The sequence below is a fragment of the Aquarana catesbeiana genome, linkage group LG06, assembly GCF_042186555.1.
Source record: "Aquarana catesbeiana isolate 2022-GZ linkage group LG06, ASM4218655v1, whole genome shotgun sequence".
NCBI lineage: Eukaryota > Metazoa > Chordata > Amphibia > Anura > Ranidae > Aquarana > Aquarana catesbeiana.
Window position 1 is genome coordinate 353872612 of NC_133329.1, and position 21412 is coordinate 353894023.

A 21412-nucleotide genomic window follows, 5' to 3' on the forward strand; every position below is an offset into this window, starting at 1 on the left:
GTTTTGCCATCGGAATAAACTCTGAAGGTTTTTACGACGGAATTCCGCTCAAGCTGTCTTGCATACACACGGTCACACCAAATTCCGACGTGGTGACGTACAACACATACGACGGGACTAGAAAACGGAAGTTCAATAGCCAGTAGCCAATAGCTTCTGTCTCGTACTTGCTTCAGAGCATGCGCCGTTTTTGGTGCGTAGGAAGAGCATACAGATGAGCGTTTTTTCCGATAGTAATTTGTTCCATTGGAAAAATATAGAACATGTTCTCTATCTAAGTCCGTCTGAATTTTCGACAGAAAAAGTAAGATGGGGCATACACACGGTCAGAATATATGATGAAAAGCTCCCATCGGACTCTGTCGGAAATTCCGCTCGTGTGTACGCGGCATTAGAGTTGCAGAGAAAATGTGATAGTATGACATAAAACCTTAAAGCCTAACTCCAGGGAAAGTTAAACTCTTCCCTTGGTCCTGCATTGCAAGGGTTAAATGTTCATTTAGGTCTAGGGGACCAGGGACAGCAGTTTTACTTGTCAAGTCATCTGCTCCATTAGCAGCTGGTGCTCTTTTCTTCTTCCCTACACTCCGAAAATGGACTGTCCTTTGGCTTCCTCACGTCCAGAGCAGGGCTATGGGCTCTGAATTGGTCTTGATAAAATAAGAGGACCTGGGACCACTGGAGGATAGGAGAGAAGAGGCTGTGGTGACCAGTTTTAAATATCTGGAGGGAGCCTGTAGGAGCAGAGGATCGGGTAAGTTAAAGTGCAAGAGTTAAAGGAGGATGATTTATGTTCCCCAAACATTGCTCCCAACTGTCCCTGATTTTGAGGGACTGTCCCTGATTTGGAACAAAGTCCATCTGTCCCATTTTCCTCCTCATTTTGGTCTGATTTATATAGTCGTATATAAAATGCACTTTTTGTCTTTCAAAACGTGTTTCCCAGTGCTAAACTTTTCACCCAAGAGGGAATAGAAGGGGGTGTGTTCTATGCCTATATACTTTTTCTAATAGGTGTCCCTCATTCCAATTTCAAAATGTTGGGGAGGTATGGCCGAAGTTCTGCTTTAAATAAATGGACTCTGTCAAGCCCCGAAATGAATCCAAATAGAAGTACCCTACAAGAGAGGAGCTGTAATGCTCACCTCTCTGGCAGCCCGTGTGTCCCATCTTTCCCCCACCACCCGTTTCAGTGCTACAGTCTCTGTCATTGTCTTCGGCTTTCAACACTTTTGGGAATGTCAGATGCCAATGTTCCCTGTCACGTACTGTGGATCCATCCTTCCACCCTTACATCACTGCTGAGTTCTGTAGGGGTCGGAGGATGAAGCCATAGTGCACAGTGGGGAACACAGGCATTCAACACTCTCTGAAGTGTCAAATGCCAAAGATACTGACAGAGGCTGCAGTACCGGAAGAGGAGAAAGGAAAAACTCACATACCACAAAAGAGGTGAGTATAACAGCTGTTCTCTTACAGGATACTGCTATCTGAATTTGTTTTGGAACCTGGTAGGGTCACTTTAAGGCAGTCTGAAACTTCATGACTTAAGCATTGGATAGCATGTATTGCTACATTATTTATTACTCAACGAGTTTTGCTTGAAAGCAACCAAATATCAGCTTTCATTCTACTCTGCTCAGATCAGTTGAGAGTTCATTTCTGGTTTGACGGCCTGCGCTTCTGCACTTGTCATTCATCATTATTGCCCTTGTTGAATAAACCAACAAATATACAAACATAACTTGTTTTTTCCTGTTAATGTTATCTATAGCTGCCAAAGAAGGCAACCGCACCCAACATGTGTGTGCCGAGCATTTGAAGAAATATAACGATGCTCTGCAGATCAGTGACACCATCCGCATGAATGACGCACTAAGTCATCTGGAGAAGTTCTACGATGACGAAAAGAAAAAGATCTTGCGCCTGCAGGAGAACGATGATGAAGAAACTTCTAAAAAGATTGACAAGACCGATAAATATCTCCTTGATTTATTTTACAGTAAGCATTTTATTTTCTTTTACATACTGCCTACTACACTGGACTGCTGCTAGAAATCACGGCGCCCCATACAGCCTACCTGACAGGGACACACCCTTGTGAATATCAAAGAAGCTTTTTGCTAAAAATACACTATTACAAACACAGCATGTGTTACAAGACACAGCAGCTGTACAAACGCAGCCACAGGTCCTAATTTGACAGGTGTGTGGGTGCAGGTGTATGGCCCCGAACACAGAGAGTGTGCATTCAGGGCCACTCATCCACACCTGCCACATTAGGACCTGTGGCTGTGGCCAGGGTTGTACACAAGCCATGGTTGTGATCCTATGCTTTGCAGCCATGGCAGAAATTATACCCCTGTTGAACAAATGAGTAGTGATGCTCTACAAGAATCCTGCACGCTTATTGTTACAGAAACTCCATGCGAAAATTTGATGCCATATGGTCACAGTAGGTTGAATAAATGTGCCCCAATCTTGTTTAGGCAGCCGCTGTAATTTTCTATAAATGCGATGCAATATGGCTACATGGAGTTGTTCTGTACACAGAATGTGTACTGACCACTCCCCAGAAACATAATTTCCTGCTTGTGTGATTGGCTCACCAATTTTCCCAGAATTCTGCCTAAGATACAAGTCAGATTTCAGGCATCCCCTGCAACAAAAATGTAATTTTGGTGAGATATTTTCAATAGGAACACGTCTAAAGGGATGCAGGCCCAGCAGTTTTCCTCATTAGTGCCCTGCAGCTGCCACAGCTGACTGATAATTATGAAACCACTCCCATTAGACCCACTCAGCCCAGAGACACAGACAAACACACCTGCATTTCTTCAGGATAACAAAAGGTAGGAATCTGCAACAAAGGTTGTTATAATCCTTGCAATGTACGTGGATCACCCAGAGGGGAATGTTTTTTTCTCAACAAAAGGAGTTACGCTTGAAACTTTTTTTTTTTTGCTTCTGAAATGATGCTGTTTCAGATTCAAGTAGATAGCTTCTGTGCTTCATCTTTAATTTTTCTCTACTATGATTGCTCTCTGGTTGTATATCTGTATTCCTTGTTTCCAGCCCTGAGCAACGACTTGTTTCTATCTTGTACAATTTTCAAACTACAAAAAGTTTCTTAAATAAATCTGATAAAAAAAAAAAAAAATTGCAGGCTAAATTAGCGGTTGTTTTTTACACTTTTTGAATGGATATAAGACCTCATTCATATGGGCATATTTAAACGTAGATATGTGCACGCTGAAATATATTGTTTTGGAATTTCGGTTTCATCCGAAAAATACATTTATTTAGTTACTCCTGAAATACATTTTTATTTATTTTGTTTTCGTTAAAAAATGCATTAGTCCAAAAATCTGAATTAATTAAGGTCGAATCTGTCAATTGAAGGCTTATGGTGTCTGTCGGATGTTCTAAGAAGATTGGACAAATCAGCTAAACTGTATGACACCATGATAGTACATTTCCGGTCGAATGCTCGGCCCACAAGCTATAGTAGAATTCTAATGTTGTTTGACTAGTAATAATTATAATTATTAATTATTATTACTAGTCAAACAACATTAGAATTCTTCTATAGCCTATGTCGGAGCATTTGACCGTAAATGTCCGCTTGCACCGATCGTATGTTTTTAGCTGCTTTGTTGAATCTTCATATCTCTATAATGTTGAATCTTTTCTCTCTATGTAGAATAATCTTGGACTAATAGAGTTAGGTTAGGCACATTCAACCGCAGGTTCGATAGACACAGATCGCTATTGTCACTGTCGTGTTGAATCTGCTATCTATATCGATCTGTTGTCGCAACGATCCGAAAATAAAGCATATTTTTATTTTGGATCTTTCGGATTTCAGATTATGCCCGTTCGTTTTTGTTTGGTAAAACAAACATGAAAATCCCAGAAATTTGGAGGAAAACAAATGACGAAAACAAATGCACATGTCTACTTAAACGTACACCCATGTGAGGGCCGTGTTTGCCCACATGGGATGCAGAGGTGTTCCATGGGTCCACATGCAAGCAGTACCATTCATGTCAACTGAAACAAAGCGGCTGCACGGACACAGCTGTTGGTCCCAATTTGTCAGCCTTGTGGGTGCATGTCCCCAAACTCACACTGTCTGCATTTGAGGACATGCACCTGCATGCCACCACACCCACACAGATGCCAAATTGGGAGCAGCAGCTGTGTCTGTGCAGCCTCTGCGTCCCAACTGACATGAATAGGATTGCCCTTGTGTGGATTCACGAAACACAGCTATACACTTAAGTATGCCCATGTGAGTGAGGCCTAACTCACTGTTTCAATAGTATATTCAACAGCTTTAGAGGAAGCAGATTATTATTATTATAGATTATTATTATTATTTATTATTATCATACAGTATTTATATAGCGCCAACAGTTTACGCAGCACTTTTACAATATAAAAAGGAGATAATATAGTTATAATACAATAAAATACAAGAGGATTAAGAGGGCCCTGCTCAGAAGAGCTTACAATCTAATAGGGTGGGGCAGGTGGTACAAAAGGTTGTAACTGTGGGGAATGAGATGATGGAAGTGGTAGAAGATTAGTTGGAAACGTGATAGGCTTTCCTGAAGAGGTGAGTTTTCAGGGATCGCCTGAAGGTAGCAAGAGTAGGGGATAGCCAGTCTGGTGGAGGTAGCGAGTTCCAGAGGATGGGAGAGGCTCTGGAGAAATCCTGGAGACAAGCATGAGAGGAGAAGATCAGAGAGCTTGAGAGTAGGAGGTCTTGAGAAGAGAGGAGAGGACGATTTGGGTGATATTTGGAGACAAGATTGGTGATATAGCTCGGGGCAGAGTTGTGAATGGCTTTGTATCTTGTGGTTAGTATTTTGAATTGAATTCGCTGGGTGATTGGGAGCCAGTGTAGGGATTGGAGGAGAGGGTTGGCAGACACTGAGCGTTTGGTAAGGTGGATAAGTCTGGCAGTGGTATTCATGATTGAAGAGGGGATAGCCTATGGAGAGGCAGGCCAATGAGAAGGGAGTTGCAATAGTCAAGGTGAGAGATAACAAGGGAGTGAATGAGGAGCTTGGTGGTTTCATTTGTTATAAAAAGGGGCCTATTTTAGAGATGTTACGGAGGTGAATTCTACAAACTTTTGACAACGATTGGACTTGGGGCTGAAATGACAAGTCAGAGTCCAGGATTACACCTAGTACCCTGGCGTGAAGGGAGGGACTGATAGTTGCATTGTTGATTTTGAAGGAATATTAATAGCTCAGTTTTAGAGAGATTTAGTTTAAGGAAGTGGTGCGACATCCATGCTGATATGTCAGTTAGTAAGTATTGCTAGAGGAGACTGAAGGAGTGAGGCGAGGAGTAGACAGATAGATCTGGGTATCATCGGCATATAAGTGGTATTCAAAGCCGTAGGCGGTTATCAAGTGACCAAGGGAGGAGGTTAGATAAAGAAGAGAAGGAGTCCAAGAACAGAGCCTTGGGGGACCCCCACAGAAAGGGGCAATGGAGAGGAGACAGAGTTGTAGGTGACACTGAAATAGCGCTGTGATAGATAAGCAGAGAACCAGGATAGAGCAGAATCTCGGAGGCCAAGGGAATGTAGTTTATTGAGAAGGATGGTGGTCAACAGTAAGGCCGCAGAGAGGTCAAGTAGTAGGAGTATGGAGAAGTGGCTGTTGGTTTTAGCAGTTAGTAAATCGTTAGTGAGTTTTAGTAAGGCAGTTTCTGTGGAGTGCTGCGAGCGAAAGCCAGACTGTAAGGGGTAAGGGATGTTCAGTGATAGCATGTACATACATTTTAACAACAGTGTAGATATTAGCCAAATAGACTGTGCATTAATCTTGATGAGTTGGCTGATTTAAAATAGTGGCACACTGTGAAATGGATCAGTAAAGCACATCCATTTTGGAGCACTGCAGAGTAGGGAGCAGAACCGGTGTAAGTAATAAACATGTATGGTCACCCCATGTACATTTTTAATAACATATTATACATGTGGACAAGAGTTTCAAATAATGAACTCTTTACTGAAAATATGATTTACTTAAAAGTATTTCTTTTTCACGTCTAAAAGAACATGAAAGGCTATACCAGTAGTCTTATGCCCTGTACACACGGTCGATTTTTCCGACGGAAAATGTGTGATAGGACCTTGTTGCCGGAAATTCCGACCGTGTGTAGGCTCCATCACACATTTTCCATCGGAATTTCCGACACACAAAGTTTGAGAGCAGGCTATAAAATTTTCCGACAACAAAATCTGTTGTTGGAAATTCCGATCGTGTGTGCACAAATCCGACGCACAAAGTGCCACGCATGCTCAGAATAAATAAAGAGATGAAAGCTATTGGCTACTGCCCCGTTTAGAGTCCTGACGTACGTGTTTTACGTCACCGTGTTCAGAACGATCGGATTTTCTGATAACTTTGTGTGACCGTGTGTATGCAAGACAAGTTTGAGCCAACATTCGTTGGAAAAAATCCATGGATTTTGTTGTCGAAATGTCCGATCAATGTCCGACCGTGTGTACAGGGCATTAGAATTCTATTGAGTAATGCAATATAATTGAATTTTAATATTATTTTAACTGATGTAATTATTTTGCTTGTTATATCTTTAGCTGAAAAGAAGAAACTGATTAGTCTAGCTGAAAATGAAGACTATGAAAATGAGAAACTTGTTAAGCTCAGAAGAGCAATAATGGAGGAATTCACCAAGAATAACAAAGCCAGAGGGATCGTCTTCACAAAGACACGTCAAAGCGCTACCGCCCTGTGTCAATGGATTAGCGACAATGAGAAATTCAAGGAAGTGGGTATCCGCGCATATTTCCTGATTGGGGCAGGGAGCAACAGCGATTTCACATCTATGACACAGGTATGGTACGCTAAGTCGCACAGATGCAAAAATACGGTAATTAATACTAAGGCGCTCATGGGCCATATTGAAATATAAAAATAGGGAATGGGCAAGATGAGAATGTAAACTCTAGCAACGAACTTCTCTTGTTTGCTCCCTTTTTGGTCTGTTGAAGTTAAAGTTTAGTATAATTTTTGGGGGGATACAGCACCATACTGATTAGTTATCTAATGGTGTGTATCCCAACTGTCTGATTCTGCTACAGATCTTTGCCTCCCTACAGCCGGCAGATACCGTCCACAGCGGCTGTCCACTTGTGCTTTAAAAATGTTAACTGCAGCCTTGACTACACAAAAAAGTTGTGTCACGTGGAAAGACTGCCCACTTACAGAACGCGGTGCATTTTGGGATTGTAGAAAGTTCAATGATCGGCAGAGAGGAAAAGAGGGGGGCGATGGGCAAAGAAACTTTTCTGGCTGAAGTTCACTTTTACAGCGCTTCAAGATAGCTGCTGAGGACTGTATCCCAGGGCTGTGAGGAGGCACACATGGGAAGACTATAAGCAGAAGCAGAAACCTGCAGGTTTGTATGGTGCTGTATCTCAAAAAAGTATACTAAACTTCAGTAGATATGTGCAATTAGTTTTGGCCAAAAATTCGTTTTTTAATGAATTTCGACAAATTCGTTAATTCGGAAACATCCGAATTAACGAAAATCCGTTTAAAAATGTTTCCAAATATTCCTAAATTCGAAAATTTGTACAATCCTAAATTCCATTATTCGGAAATCCGAAAAGCCAGAAAAATTCAAAAATCTGAAATAATAACTATTAAATTATAGGTATTGGAATTTCCTTTCAAATTTGTCTGCTGGTGAACGTAAGAAATACAATACAAATATATCCAAAGTTACGAATTGTCCGAAATAACGAATGTCCTATCTAAACGAATGAAATGTAACACATGAATAATAATAAATAACAATAATAATAATAATAATAAAAAAAACTTTTTATTAACATCTATTATTAATTTGTTCTGTTCCATTTGTTTAGATGCAGCATTCGTTATTTCGAATAATTTGTAACTTCGGATAAATTCGTATTCGTTATGTTCACTAACAGCCAAATTTGAAAGAAAATTCCAATACCTATAATTTAAGTTAGTTATTATTAGTTAGTTATTATTTCGAATTTTCAGATTTCGTTCTTTCGAATTTTCAGATTTTCTTTCTTTTCGGATTTTCTAATTTACGAATCTTCGAAAATACGAATTTTAGAATTTACGAAATTAAGAATTTTCTCATTTATGAATTTAAGAATTTGCAAATTTTCTAATTTACGAATTGCGATCATAACGAATGACCCGAAAAACGTAAAAAAAACCCCCAAAGAACACAAATTTTTCAGCAGTGCACATGTCTAAACTTCTGCTTTAAAGTATAATTTCAGGCATTGTATATTTTTACATAGTTACATTGGTCCACCTTGGTCAAATATAACTATGTAAACAGTATATCATACCTGGCCGATGCCCCTGGAAGCTGGAAATCACTGTAGTAGACAACGCTACTTCAGTAATCTGCACTTGCTCCCAGGTCCCATACTGAGTGGCTCCCCGGCTGTCAAAAGTTTGCAGACGCTCTAACTTTTGCGCAATCCAATCAATATACGCTTATTGGAATTTTTTTTTTTTTTTACCAAAAATATGCAGCAGAATACAAATTGGCCTAAATTTATAAAGAAATTTAGATTTTTTTCTATTTTATTTAATGGATATGTTTTAGGGCAAAAAATTAAAATGATTGTTTTTTTTTCTTTTTTTAATTGTCTGTCTTTTGTTGTTTATAGCACAAAAAAATGAAGAAAAAAAAAAAAACGCAGAGGTGATCAAATACCACTAAAAGAAAACTCTATTTGTGGGGGGACACCTAAATTTTATTTGGGTACAGTGTCGCATGACAGCGCAATTGTCAGTTAAAGTAACGCAGTGCCGTATGGCAAAAAATGGCCTGGTCATGAAGGGGGTAAATCTTCTGGAGTTCCAGTGGTTGAAAATGGCTGAAAAAATAGGATGACTGACTGCAGTTTTAATAAAATTGTTACAATTACCTCATTTTAGAATGAACAAAAGAAAGTGATCCATAAATTTAGCACTGGAGAACTCAACCTACTTATCGCGACTAGTGTGGCTGAAGAAGGTCTCGATATCCCAGAGTGCAACATTGTGATCATGTACGGTCGGATAACCAATGAAATTGCTATGATGCAGGTATGTTTATCTACACTGTGCCCATATATGGTATGTGCTCTTTATTAATAAACTCTGCTTGATTGGTTGACAAGTTGGCAGGCTGGTATCATGTTGGCTTTTATTGCATCAGACCCGTACCTCACACCCACCAAAGAGTGGCTGCAAACTCATACGCATGAATTTTATGTTTTTGTGGCCTGTCAATGTAGGAGGACCTATTGAAAATGGGCAAAGCAACGCGTGTTGGCATTAGTGCATGTGTAGCACTGCCCCCACAGGAGCTGCCCAGGTCTTCCCCACTTTTGCACTGCATCCAGGCACAAGGTAGACTCACACAGCCAGGTGCACACACACTTCCACTCGCTGTCTTCAAGGACCAGTCTAGGGGTTTTGTTTGTTTTATTTTTTGAGAACTTGGATAGGGAAGGGAATTTAGTGGGATACTCCAAGAAATATAACTATTCACAGTTGAGGACATCTAAGCGATCTGTCGGTTAAGCTCTGGTGAAGTACTTGCAGATAGCAGATAGTAGACTTATCCTTAGCAATAGCACACAGTAGTTACAGAAGTGAGAAAAGTCCCTCAGTGAAAAAGAAGTTATGGGTTGTCCTGCGCAGATGGCTGTGGTTTTTTAAATGGAACTGCTGCCCCCACTTTAGGTGTATATGATATATAGTCATATACACAATCATAGGCTTGTGCAGGGGGTATGCCAGGTGTGCCTGGGCACACCCTAATCAACCTGTGCAGTGCCCACTCGCCCTACTGCCCAGGCCCCCCTCCTGCCCCCCCCCCCCAGTGCTGCTGGTCTCCTCCTCTTCTCTCCTCTCCCCCCTGCTGAGGGGGATGTTTCAGGATGGAGAGCAGGGTCAATATGCCATTTACCAACCCCATCCTTTTCTTAATGAACACAGTGAACACACTTACTCACTGTGTTCATTCACAAACTGAAGCATAGAAATCATGATTTACTATCCTTCAGTGTGTTTGAGCTTTGGGGTGCACACTCTAATGTAATAGGCTGCTCACACCTATGTACACAGTCCTTCTGAACTATAAAAAAAAAAAGTGTTTTAGGCAAGGCTCTTTAGCTTACCAGCCAGTTACGGTGGACTGTTTGGCAGTCTAAAAGTAGTAAAACTGAACAAAGTCCCATGCAGTAGCAAACAGTTGGACATGCTCTTCAGAACACTAGCCAGTGTTCCCCTTGTTAAGACCCTCAGCTGACTAGTATAGCACACCATAAGGGTTTAAAAGCACAAGTGTATGGATCATTTAGATCACAGGTGTCAAACACAAGGCCCGAATCCGGCCCTCCAGGCCATTTCGTGTGGCCCTCGCACCTCTCCAGCAGCTGCAGGAGAGCTCCAGCCCTCCTCTGGTCCTCCTCCAGACCCCTACTTTCTGCTTTCAAGCAATGCATCCAGCTTCTTCCCAGCAGCAGAATAAGGAAAGGGGGTGCACTGTGATGTTAGGGAGAGTAGGGGACTCAACTTCTGATGGTGAGGTGGCTCCTGGCATCTAATGTAAGGGGAGGGGATGCGCTGGACATCTAATATTACAGATACAACCGGCCCTTTTGAGGACAATCATAATGCTGATGAGGCCCACGATGAAATTGAATTTGACACCCCTGCTTTAGATTGTCTGTAATCACAAAATGTCCAGGGACAGCTGGTAGCCTCCTTCCAACTTCCAAGTGGCACTATACCAGTGATACCAGACCAGATCTTGAATAGACAGCCCCTTCAGCCTCCCACCTGAAGCCACATGGCAGCACAATCTCATGATTCGGGCCCTCAAGTCGCCCATCGGAGACCACATAACAGCAAGTGCCAGGGGAGGCAGCGCCTCTCCCCTAGCCAGGTGCAATCCTCTGCTAGGAATGACCAAGAGCCCATGTGCTCCTAGAATATAAATACAGGCACCTAGCATGCATAGGGGCATATATCTGCAGAGCACAGCTTCTGAAACTCCTGGAAATGTCAGGTACTTGATACTGTATATAGTCTATTTCCAGCGTAGCTGGTGGCAAATTGATAACTAAAGCCAGTCTGACTTAGCATGCTTATCCGGTTAGGAATGGGATGATAACCGAGTGTCTTTAAAATAAACCTGTCACAGACCAGGGTAATTCAAATTCAGCAAACGGTATGTTAAAAAAGGGGGGATTAGATATTTTCATCACTAAAAAAACACATCTATACGATCAGTAAATCCAAAGATAAATATATAACTGAAGTTATATGCAAATTTTGACTTTTCTTGTCAAGGTCAGTCTTGGCCCCACCCTTTACAGCCTCTTGACCTTTTATAATAGCCCTTTCATATGATGAACATCCTCGCTGACCAATAGGGATTTTTGTACAATGGAATGGGGTGGTAACTACCAGGAACTTGTAACTTTAACTGCCTATGACAGTGAAGATAACAGTAGATTATGATTTTTCTTATCACATGATTGAACTACCCATGTCTGTGACAGGTTTACTTTAAAGAAAATATATAGTTACCCATTGAGCTGCTGAAAGCTGATTTCTGACTGGTAGATTGATTTGGATTACTTAATGGTAGCTTTTTGCAAAGTGTCTTTGCTTATTTGGGTAAATGACTGATGTGAATGTACAATATACACTATATTGTCAAAAGTATTGGGGCACCTGGCTTTACACGCACATGAACTTTAATGGCATCCCAGTCTTCGTCACTAGAGTTCAATATTGAGTTGGCCCACCCTTTGCAGCTATAACAGCTTCAACTCTTCTGGGAAGGCTGTCCACAAGGTTTAGGAGTGTGTCTATGGGAATGTTTGATAATTGTTCCATAAGAGCGTTTGTGAGGTGCAGGACTGATGTTGGACAAGAAGGCCTGGCTCGCAGTCTTCGCTATAATTTTTCCCAAAGGTGTTCTATCAGGTTGAGGTCAGGACTCTGTGCTGACCAGTCAAGTTCCCCAACCCCAAACTCGCTCATCCTTGTCTTTATGGACCTTGCTTTGTGTACTGGTCCAAATCATTTGGTGAAGGGAGGATTATGGCGTGGGGTTGTTTTTCAGGGGTTGGACATTTGTATGCTCCCAACTTTGTAGGAACAGTTTGGGGATGGCCCCTTCCTGATCCAAAATGACTGCGCACCAGTGCACAAAGCAAGGTCTACAATAAATAAAAGTAAGAGCCTTTTTAAAGCCCATCTCCTGGCCCACTTTACCATGCCTTCCCCCCACCTCTCCTGCAAAATACCTGGTATTTTCTTTTGCATACTCCCCAACTTTTTGAGATGGGACTGAGGGACACCTATCAGCAAATGTATATAGGCATAGGACACACCCCCTGCCACGCCCCCTTAAAGGAGAATTATAAGTAAAAAAAAAAGATTAGTTAACCCACAAGTGCTTTTTTTTTACTACTATTATTCCTTTATTCTGGTTTTGAAATTAACAAATGTAGCAATTAAGTAATTGGATGAAAGGTTTAGCACATAAAAAACAGTTTTTGAAAGATAAAAAAGTGCATTTTATATACAACTATATAGATCAGACCAAAATGAGGGACAAATGAGGAGGAAAGAGGGACAGAGGGACATTGTTGCAAATCAGGGACAGTCCCTCGAAATCAGGGACAGTTGGGAGCTATGGCTTTTGGCAGTGGGTGAAAGAGACCGGGGCTTAGAATCCCAGCTCAAAAGGAGGAATGGAATGGCGGGGGAGAGGTAAAGGGCATGAACAATTGGGTCAGAGATAGAGACTCTTAAAGAATAACTAAAGGCAAAACTTTTTTTTGTTTTAGTTGGTACTTTGCAGGGATTATTTCTCACTTCCTGTTTTGGCTACAGGAAGTGAAATCTCTGCAATGGGACACAGGTGGCAAAAAATAAAATGACAGGGATTATAACCCTCCTTTACTCTATTCAAAATGAAAAAAAAGTTTTCCCTATAGTTCTACTTTAAGCTGGCCATACACTAGTAGAATTTCATTATAAAATATTCTAATCATTAGCGGAATTAAACTAACGTGCATTTTCAACTGCAGCGATGAGTACATTTGAAGGAGCAGGACGGGGAATTTAAATCAAAAGAACACATTTCTAACAGTGAAATTAACCGCTGTTTTTGATTTGGGAAAGCCCATTGGTTCCTAAATTTGATGTTAAAAGCAAACAAAAATTTGAAGGACTTTTTCGACAACATTTGTTACAACATCCGATGTACTAATCAGAATTTTCGTACAAGTGATGCTTATCCTCTACTAGTGATTGGTTAGCTTTATTCTATTTAAAGAGACGCTGAAGTGTTTTTTGTTTTTTTTACAGTTGTATCATGCTGTGTCTTTTTCTTTCCTTTATCACCATTAGGCCCGTGGACGAGCCAGAGCAGAGTCCAGCAAGCTTGTATTGGTGGCTTCTAGTTCATCAGGAGCTGCTGAACATGACATTGTCAATGTATACAGGGAAGACATGATGTATAAAGCCATCCAGAAAGTGCAGGAGATGTCTCCTGAGGTGTTTGCGGAAAAAGTAATTTACTCACTTTTCTGTTATTCTTTACTACTGTACACATATAGGATGATTTATTGACAAAAAACAGAGCTGAGAGAAATAAGGTCTCCATTACTGGTCTCCTGAAAAACCACCTGACTGGTTTTCATGCCACTTTCCAGGGTTATTATCCTGATTCTGTCTACACTACACCTGGGACATGTCTTAATAAGCTGCATTCATAGTATTACATAGTAGGTGAGGTTGAAAAAAGATACACGTCCATCAAGTCCAACCTATGTGTGTGATTATATGTCAGTATTACATTGTATATCCCTGTATGTTGTTGTCGTTCAGGTGCTTATCTAATAGTTTCTTGAAACTATCGATGCCCCCCACTGAGACCACCGCCTGTGGAAGGAAATTCCACATCCTTGCCGCTCTTACAGTAAAGAACCCTCTATGTAGTTTAAGGTTAAACCTCTTTTCTTCTCATTTTAATGAGTGGCCACGAGTCTTGTTAAACTCCCTTCTGCAAAAAAGTTTTATCCCCATTGTGAGGTCACCAGTATGATATTTGTATATTGAAATCCTATCCCCTCTCAAGCGTCTCTTCTCCAGAGAGAATAAGTTCAGGGCTCGCGACCTTTCCTCATAACTAATATTCTCCAGACCCTTTATTAGCTTTGTTGCCCTTCATGTCCTCCATGTCCTCCATGTCTGTATTAGGTCAATGATTAGGTACTAAAGCCAGGACCAGGATGATAGCAGATCCAAAATCTTCAAAAGCATTGGTGGCCACCTTATTTCCATCCTCATGGTTTACTTTGTTTTATAACTGATGAGCCATAAATTTATATAAAATGGGCCATTTGACTGAAATGCCATTTTTTTACACAGATTCAGGAACTCCAGTGTCAAAATATTGTTGAGAAGAAAGTGAAGAAAAAGAAAAACATGCGTAAGGTGTACCAGCAGAACCCCCATATGGTGACCTTCCTGTGCAGGAAATGCCAGAAGTTCGTCTTTTCTGGCGGTGATATTCGAGTCATAGAAAACATGCACCATGTCATTCCCGACTCAAAATTTAGGTAAGTGTCAGAGGTTTCCTTTTATTGTTGCAGACAGTTGGAATTTTGTTTCAATTGATAAGTCCATGTTGTTCATTATTTAGAGACCTTAAATGTTACTAAACCCTGGACTCTACATTCACTATATCTAGTATCCTACAGTACACAGAACATGGAAATGCAACTATTTTAGTAAATATAAAATTGCTAAATACCTTTTCTCATTGGCAGTATATAGCACTCTTGTGACTTCTATCAGTGTTTGGTTAAAGCTAGTAGGAGGAGTTTCCATTCTACTCTGACTGTCCAATAAAGCTGCAGGACCCCGACCCTCTGTCTAGACAGTGCTAATTAGTCTTTTGCTGATTACATGTACCCTCCCAAGAAAAAAAAACAAAAAAAACTCTGTAGCACACACCAAACTGAGCATGTGCAGAGTGACCCCAAAGGCTCTGTACTATCAGGAGATTGATTGGGGACAGTGGAAGAAGGGGGGGATAATAGAAGACAGGATTAAACAGCTTTTTTGAACAATGCAGATGATTACCCCCTTAAGTTCTATAGTGAGTATAACAAGCATGCTTTACTGCATATACAGACTGATTTTACTGTTGTGGGTTTAGTAACACTTTAAAACCCTAGGCACGCATTAAAAGAGTCTAATATTTCACACTTTTTATGGGTTACCTTAGCTCAGTTCCAGACAACTCCTACATAACCCTTTGATTACCGACCCACCATACTAAAATACAAAAAACAAGAAATTCAATTTTGAGAGCACAATGCTTGAAAAGTTTAGGGATGTATCTATAAAAAAAAAATGCTATATCCTTAGATGCAGACAAGCAAAGAAAGTGTTTCCACCGCTCAGGCTGACACTGACCCAGGTGTAAGTAGAAGTTTCAGAGCAGAAGAGCTCCAGGTGCTGGCTGAATGCTAGGCAAAGCAGGCTTGAATGGAGGAGAAGATTTGGATGCCGCACACTGGATGTAGTCAAAAAACTTCACTTTATTGAAAAAATGGGATCATCAAAACAACAAGACTGTCATGCAGAAAGTACAGGTAAGCTGACGCGTTTCGCACACTTTCAATAAAGTGAAGTCTTTTGACTACATCCAGTGTGCGGCATCCAAATCTTCTCCTCCATTCAAGCCTAAAAAAAAATGCTATTTGTCTTTTAAAAGTGCATGTAAATTTGTTCCATGCCAATGAGGCAAAATCAAATGTTCTCTGCAATTTGAAAATGTTAATATGGGAAATGCCACATTATGGCCAATAGATGGCGCTGAGGAGTTAGTGCCATTTAGTGGCCATAATGAAGTATGTATAAAGGCAAATCCAGTTAAATTTTGTCTAAGACCAAAACTAAAAATTGTATATACTATATTTCAGGGTGGACAAACAGATATTTTTTGGCGGGATTTTTTGGGTGCTAATATAGTGAAAACAATTTAAAAATAAAATATTTTTATTAAGACATACAGAGTAAAATCACAAATAGTTGTTATTGGACAACATGGACAACAATACAGCTTAAATGGAAATATGCCCTATGTATGGAAGTATCTTATCCTGTAGATGGTGACAATTATGAAATTTTCCCGACATGTTTCGCCACCATGGGCTTCCTCAGGAGATGTATTAAGTGACACAATACAGATTGCTAAATATAAAATAAAATATATTTAGAACATAATATTTACAATTCATGATCATATATTAACAAGATCAACACATTGCTCGTCATTGTTGGCCGCACCACCATTTACTCCCAAAAGCTCCAAGGCAAATGCCTGAACCAGAACAGACCCCCCAGCGAGGCACACAGGACGGTTAGGCAAGATCCAATCTGACCAACTATAAAGTAAATAAAACTATAATGAGCTGTAAATTCACCTGCCATCAAATTGGTATGTATTGATGGGCAGGTGACAGCGGCTTAAAAACGATCAAAAGATTCCAACTAGTACATCACAAATAATATACTCACTAACAAGCTATTGAAGTGTAGATAAATCAAGGGTGCCGCATGATGTTATGAGTTACTGATTGGCAGTAAAAAGTAAAAGTAAAGGCACTGAAGAGAATTGATAAATAACACTGAACTTAGAAGTAATCTTAACCACTTCAATACCGGGCACTTATACACATTCCTGCCCAGACCAATTTTCAGCTTTTAGCGCTGTCGCAATTTGAATGACAATTGCGTGGTCATGATACACTGTACCCAAACTACATTTTTATCACTTTGTTCCCACAAATAGAGCTTTCTTTTGGTGGTATTTGATCACCTCTGGGATTTTTATTTTCTGCTAAACAAATTAAAAAAAGAACCGAAAATTTTGAAAAAAAACATTTTTTTGTTTCTGTTACAAAACTTTGTAAATAAGTAAGTTTTCTCCTTCACTGATGGGCACTGATGGGGCTGCACTGATTGGCACTGATGGGCACCGATGAGGTGGCACCAATGAGGTGGCACTGATGATGGGCACTGATGATGGGCACTAATATGTGGCACTGATGGGGCACTGATAGGAGGCACTGATATGCAGCACTGATGGGTACACATAGGTGGCACTGATGGGTACACATAGGTGGCACTGATCAGGTGGCACGGATGGGCACTGATAGGCGGCATGGATGCACACTGATAGGCGGCATGGATGGGCACTGATAGGTGGCACGGATGTACATTAATGGATGGTACTGATGGATTCCAATCAGTGCCAAACAATAATGCTTGCCAATCAGTCATGCCCATTGCATCCCTGGTGGCCATGGTTGGCATACCTGGTGGTGACTAGCGGTGGGCATCCCTGGTGGTCCTGGTGGTGTCCCTGGTGGTCCAGTGTGGGCATCCTTAGGGGGGCTGCGCTGATAATCAATCAGCACAGACCCCCCCATCAGAAGAGCAGCCGATTGGCTCTCCTCTACTCGCGTCAGACAGACGCGAGTGAGGAGAAGCCGATCAACGGCTCTTCCTGTTTACATCATGATCAGCCGTGATTGGACACGGCTGATCATGTGGTAAAGAGTCTCTGTCAGAGACTCTTTACCTAGATCGGAGTTGCGGTGTGTCAGACTGACACACCGCAACAATGATTGCTGTGATGCGCGCCCCTGGGGCGCTTGATATCCTGGCGACGTCATATGATGTCCGATCAGGATATCGCAAACACTTTGCCAACGTCATATTGCTATATGGCGGGTGGCAAGTGGTTAATATAGATAAGGCATATTCTTGAAATATGCCAGTATAGGGGGAAATTTAATAAAGTCTGTGAGCTATCATACATAAGCTTACATTAGAGGAAATTGATGCATAAATTCTCTTTTTTAAGCTCTTTTCAGTGGCGGAATTACCAGGGTCGCACCAGTCGCATTTGCCCAACTTCTCCTCCTCTCCTCTGTGGCATTCAGTGGCTGCAGGAGGAAAATGGAGGGGATTTGTTCCCCCTCCTATCCAGGTCCTGCTGCCCCTGGGATCATTGTCCATAATGTAGAGGGGCATATTTTGTTTTTAGTCCCCAGAGCTAACTAAGAACATTGGAAGTAATAATTGTCCGCACAGACTGGGACTACTAGAAGTTATTACCGCAAGATCATTAGGTATATTTTGCACTTATTAAACAAATGTTAAAAAGCACTTTCAGTGATATATTTAACAAGCTAAAAGGGAATGGTATGCTTTAATCCCCCGACACTAACCTAACTTCTGAAGTGGACTATTAGGCCGGCCATAGATGGACCAAATTTGTAGAAATTTGCTTGATTCCCCAATCAACACAGCCAGTGTTGACAGGGGAAATCACTCCCGCCGAGCCATTACTCCCAGCCGCAAGTGATAACCGCATGTAAAACCCGACAGGCTGGATGTAGCCAAGTTGATCGATTGATCATCTTGATACATTCAGCCTGCCCATTCATGGTTTGAATCTTGGCTGGTTCCTGCTGAACCCAGGGCTGTCTTTAATATTGATTGGAGCCTGGGCAAACATTTTCTTGCCCCCCCCCATGCAGTTTCGCTCTCTACCTGCTCTGAGACATACAATAAATAGCAGCTAGACTCAAAATCTGTTTACTGAATCAGATCAGGCAGCGATTCCGATTGGTTGCCAGAGGTTACAGTGTTTCATTACTGCTTACTGACTGGTTGCTAGAGGTTACAGGACACATTATGGCTCACTGATTAGTTGCTAGAGGTTACAGCACATTTCTGCTTGTTGATTGGTTGCTAGAGATTACTGTACATCAATACTGCTCACTGATTGGTTGCTAGAGGTTACTGCACATCATTACTGCTTACTGATTGGTTGTTAGAGGTTACAGAACATTATCTCCTTACTGCATGCTTACCATGGACTGGGGAGGTGAGGGGACCCATTAATAGACAGAAAAATACTAGGAATCCTAGGTCTTCTGGGATCAGTGGCAGTACAGGGGGAGGGGAAGGTGTGAACAATGGCAAAGCTGTTTTTTTACCGACTACCAATATAAAGAGAAGTTTCAACACTGGCCACCAATGTAATAGAGGTTTACACTGACCACTAATGTAATAGGGGTTTACACTGACCACTAATGTAATAGAAGCATTCACAGTAACCACCAATGTAAGGAGGGATTTAAACTGACCACCAATGTAAGGGAGACATTCACACTGGCCACTAGTGTGAAGTAAAGGATTCTACACCAAGCACTAATGCAATGTGAAGATTTACACTGACCACCAATATAGCTGAGACATTTAGCCTGCGTTCACATTTGTGTGTGTCGGGAACGTATGCAAAAACACTTTTCTGACACCACATAAATGTGCTGCCCTTTAGCAGATACACAGCAGTGCCATTAATTGTTAATGACACCCTCACGCATATGCTGACATGTGCCTTGGCACCGTGTAATTTTGAAAAAGGGTTTGGGACTTTCTTCCACATTTGTAGCGCATAGAGCAGCCCATTGAAATGAATGGGCTTCCCTACACATGACCTACATCTTTATCACCCTGTCAGTACACCTTTGCATCCTAAAACCCATGCTAACCTCTGCACCCCAAACCTCCCCCATCCTCTTTACTCTAATCCCCCTCCCCTTTAACTCTACCTGCCTCCTCTGCCCATCTTTCCACCCAACTTCCCTACCTCCATACATCCTCTCCTTGCTCACCTGTGTACCCCAAACTGTAATTCCTTCTCTGCCTACCTCTGCACACCCCACACCACCCCCCCCCCCCCCACACACACACACACTAATTTGCTTACCTCAGCGGAACAGGCTGATGGTAGGCTTAATGACCACAGTTGTAGGCAGGACTTTCAAGCATGCCCCTTTACCTCCCCAGTGGGCAGCATTTAGTATAGGTGATGGTGGATATGACCTCAGGGGGGCATGATATATATATATGAATACGGCCTCTATTTATATATGAATGCTGCCGGTCTGCCACTATATACACATGAATACCGCAGCTATTTACATATCATTGGCGGTATTTACATGTAAACACGGGGTCTGCAGGTGAGTCATCTGTACACAACAATAGGGCAGAGATAGGCAGCATTGGTAACAGAACTTCATACTGAGATATCAGGACACAGCTAGGGACTGAATCATCAGGAGACGAGGGAATTTAAACTGGGATAGTTGGCAAGTATGAGGCAGCTGCTTTGGACCCCACAAAAATGACAGGGCCCAGAGCAGCTGCTCCTTTTGCCCTGCCTTAAAGACGGCCCTGGCTGAACCGACTGAGATAAGAACCATTTATTGCCGGCTTTAAACCTTAATACTTAATAACTGTAATTATGTGTGTCTTTCAGGAAACTGTTCAAAAAAGGGGAAAATAAAACACTTCAAGAAAAATTTGCTGATTACCAAACAAATGGTGAAATAATCTGCAAAGACTGTGGACGGGTAAGTTTTTGTGAAAGGAGTTGTGTTTTAAAGCAGGACTTCACCCTAAAAACACATTGTGGTGATTTACCTACACTTATTGCACTATTATAATGGGGCAGGAAACTATCAGAAATGGTGTGTGCCACAGTAACAGAGCAGTTGGACCTGTTTTAGATACATCTGCTCCACCTGTGCCAGTTTCTATTTCAGAGTGAGACAGAAATTAACGCAGGTCTGTACCTGTTTAAAGGAAAAGTACAGCCAAAGCTTGTTTGGCTATACTTCTCCTGTGCATCAAAGGAGTGCAGTTCGTTCTGCGCTCCTGTGGCCTGTTTTCAGTTTTCAGCAGACAGCGGGCTAAAACCTGCTGTCTGCTGATGTCACAGAGTTGGGATCCACCCACATGCCTGGACCAGCACCCGGCTCAGCTTCTTAGCGAGCTGCGGAAAGCCTGAGCCGTCCGCTCCCGCCCCGTCCACAGCCCAGTGAGCGTGGGGCGAGGGCTGAGCAGAGAGCCAGTGACTGACGGTCACCGACTCTCTGCTTAGAGAGCACTGGGAACCGTGTGATCGGTGGTGTTTGATTGCTTGGTTCTCAGTCTCAGAGCCAGGGAAAACAGATGCAGCATCAGACCGATGCTTCATTCACCTAAGTGAGTATGATTCTAAAAGAAAGTTCATCCACATACTTCTCTTTTAACAGAGGTAATAAGGCAGTTTTCCATATCAAAAACTGCTTCAGATTCCCACCAGGTGCAACCTTGTCATATGGAAAGTGAGCTGTCAGCAGACATCTCACACCCTTCTCTCTACCCGTGTAGTGATCACACTACACGAGCAGAGACTGCACAGGGTTAACACCCTC

The 21412-nt window shown here is 41.7% G+C and overlaps 1 protein-coding gene across 1 annotated transcript in view; it reads left to right on the forward strand.

Moving 5' to 3' along the window:
- Window positions 1-21412, forward strand: part of IFIH1 (interferon induced with helicase C domain 1) — a 74040-nt gene that overhangs the window by 49321 nt on the left and 3307 nt on the right. Inside the window, exons 11-16 of the mRNA XM_073634040.1 lie at window positions 1775-2002; window positions 6626-6882; window positions 8985-9134; window positions 13467-13628; window positions 14490-14680; window positions 20473-20566. Coding sequence (XP_073490141.1) covers window positions 1775-2002; window positions 6626-6882; window positions 8985-9134; window positions 13467-13628; window positions 14490-14680; window positions 20473-20566 — 1082 coding nt within the window. The remainder of the gene's footprint in view (window positions 1-1774; window positions 2003-6625; window positions 6883-8984; window positions 9135-13466; window positions 13629-14489; window positions 14681-20472; window positions 20567-21412) is intronic.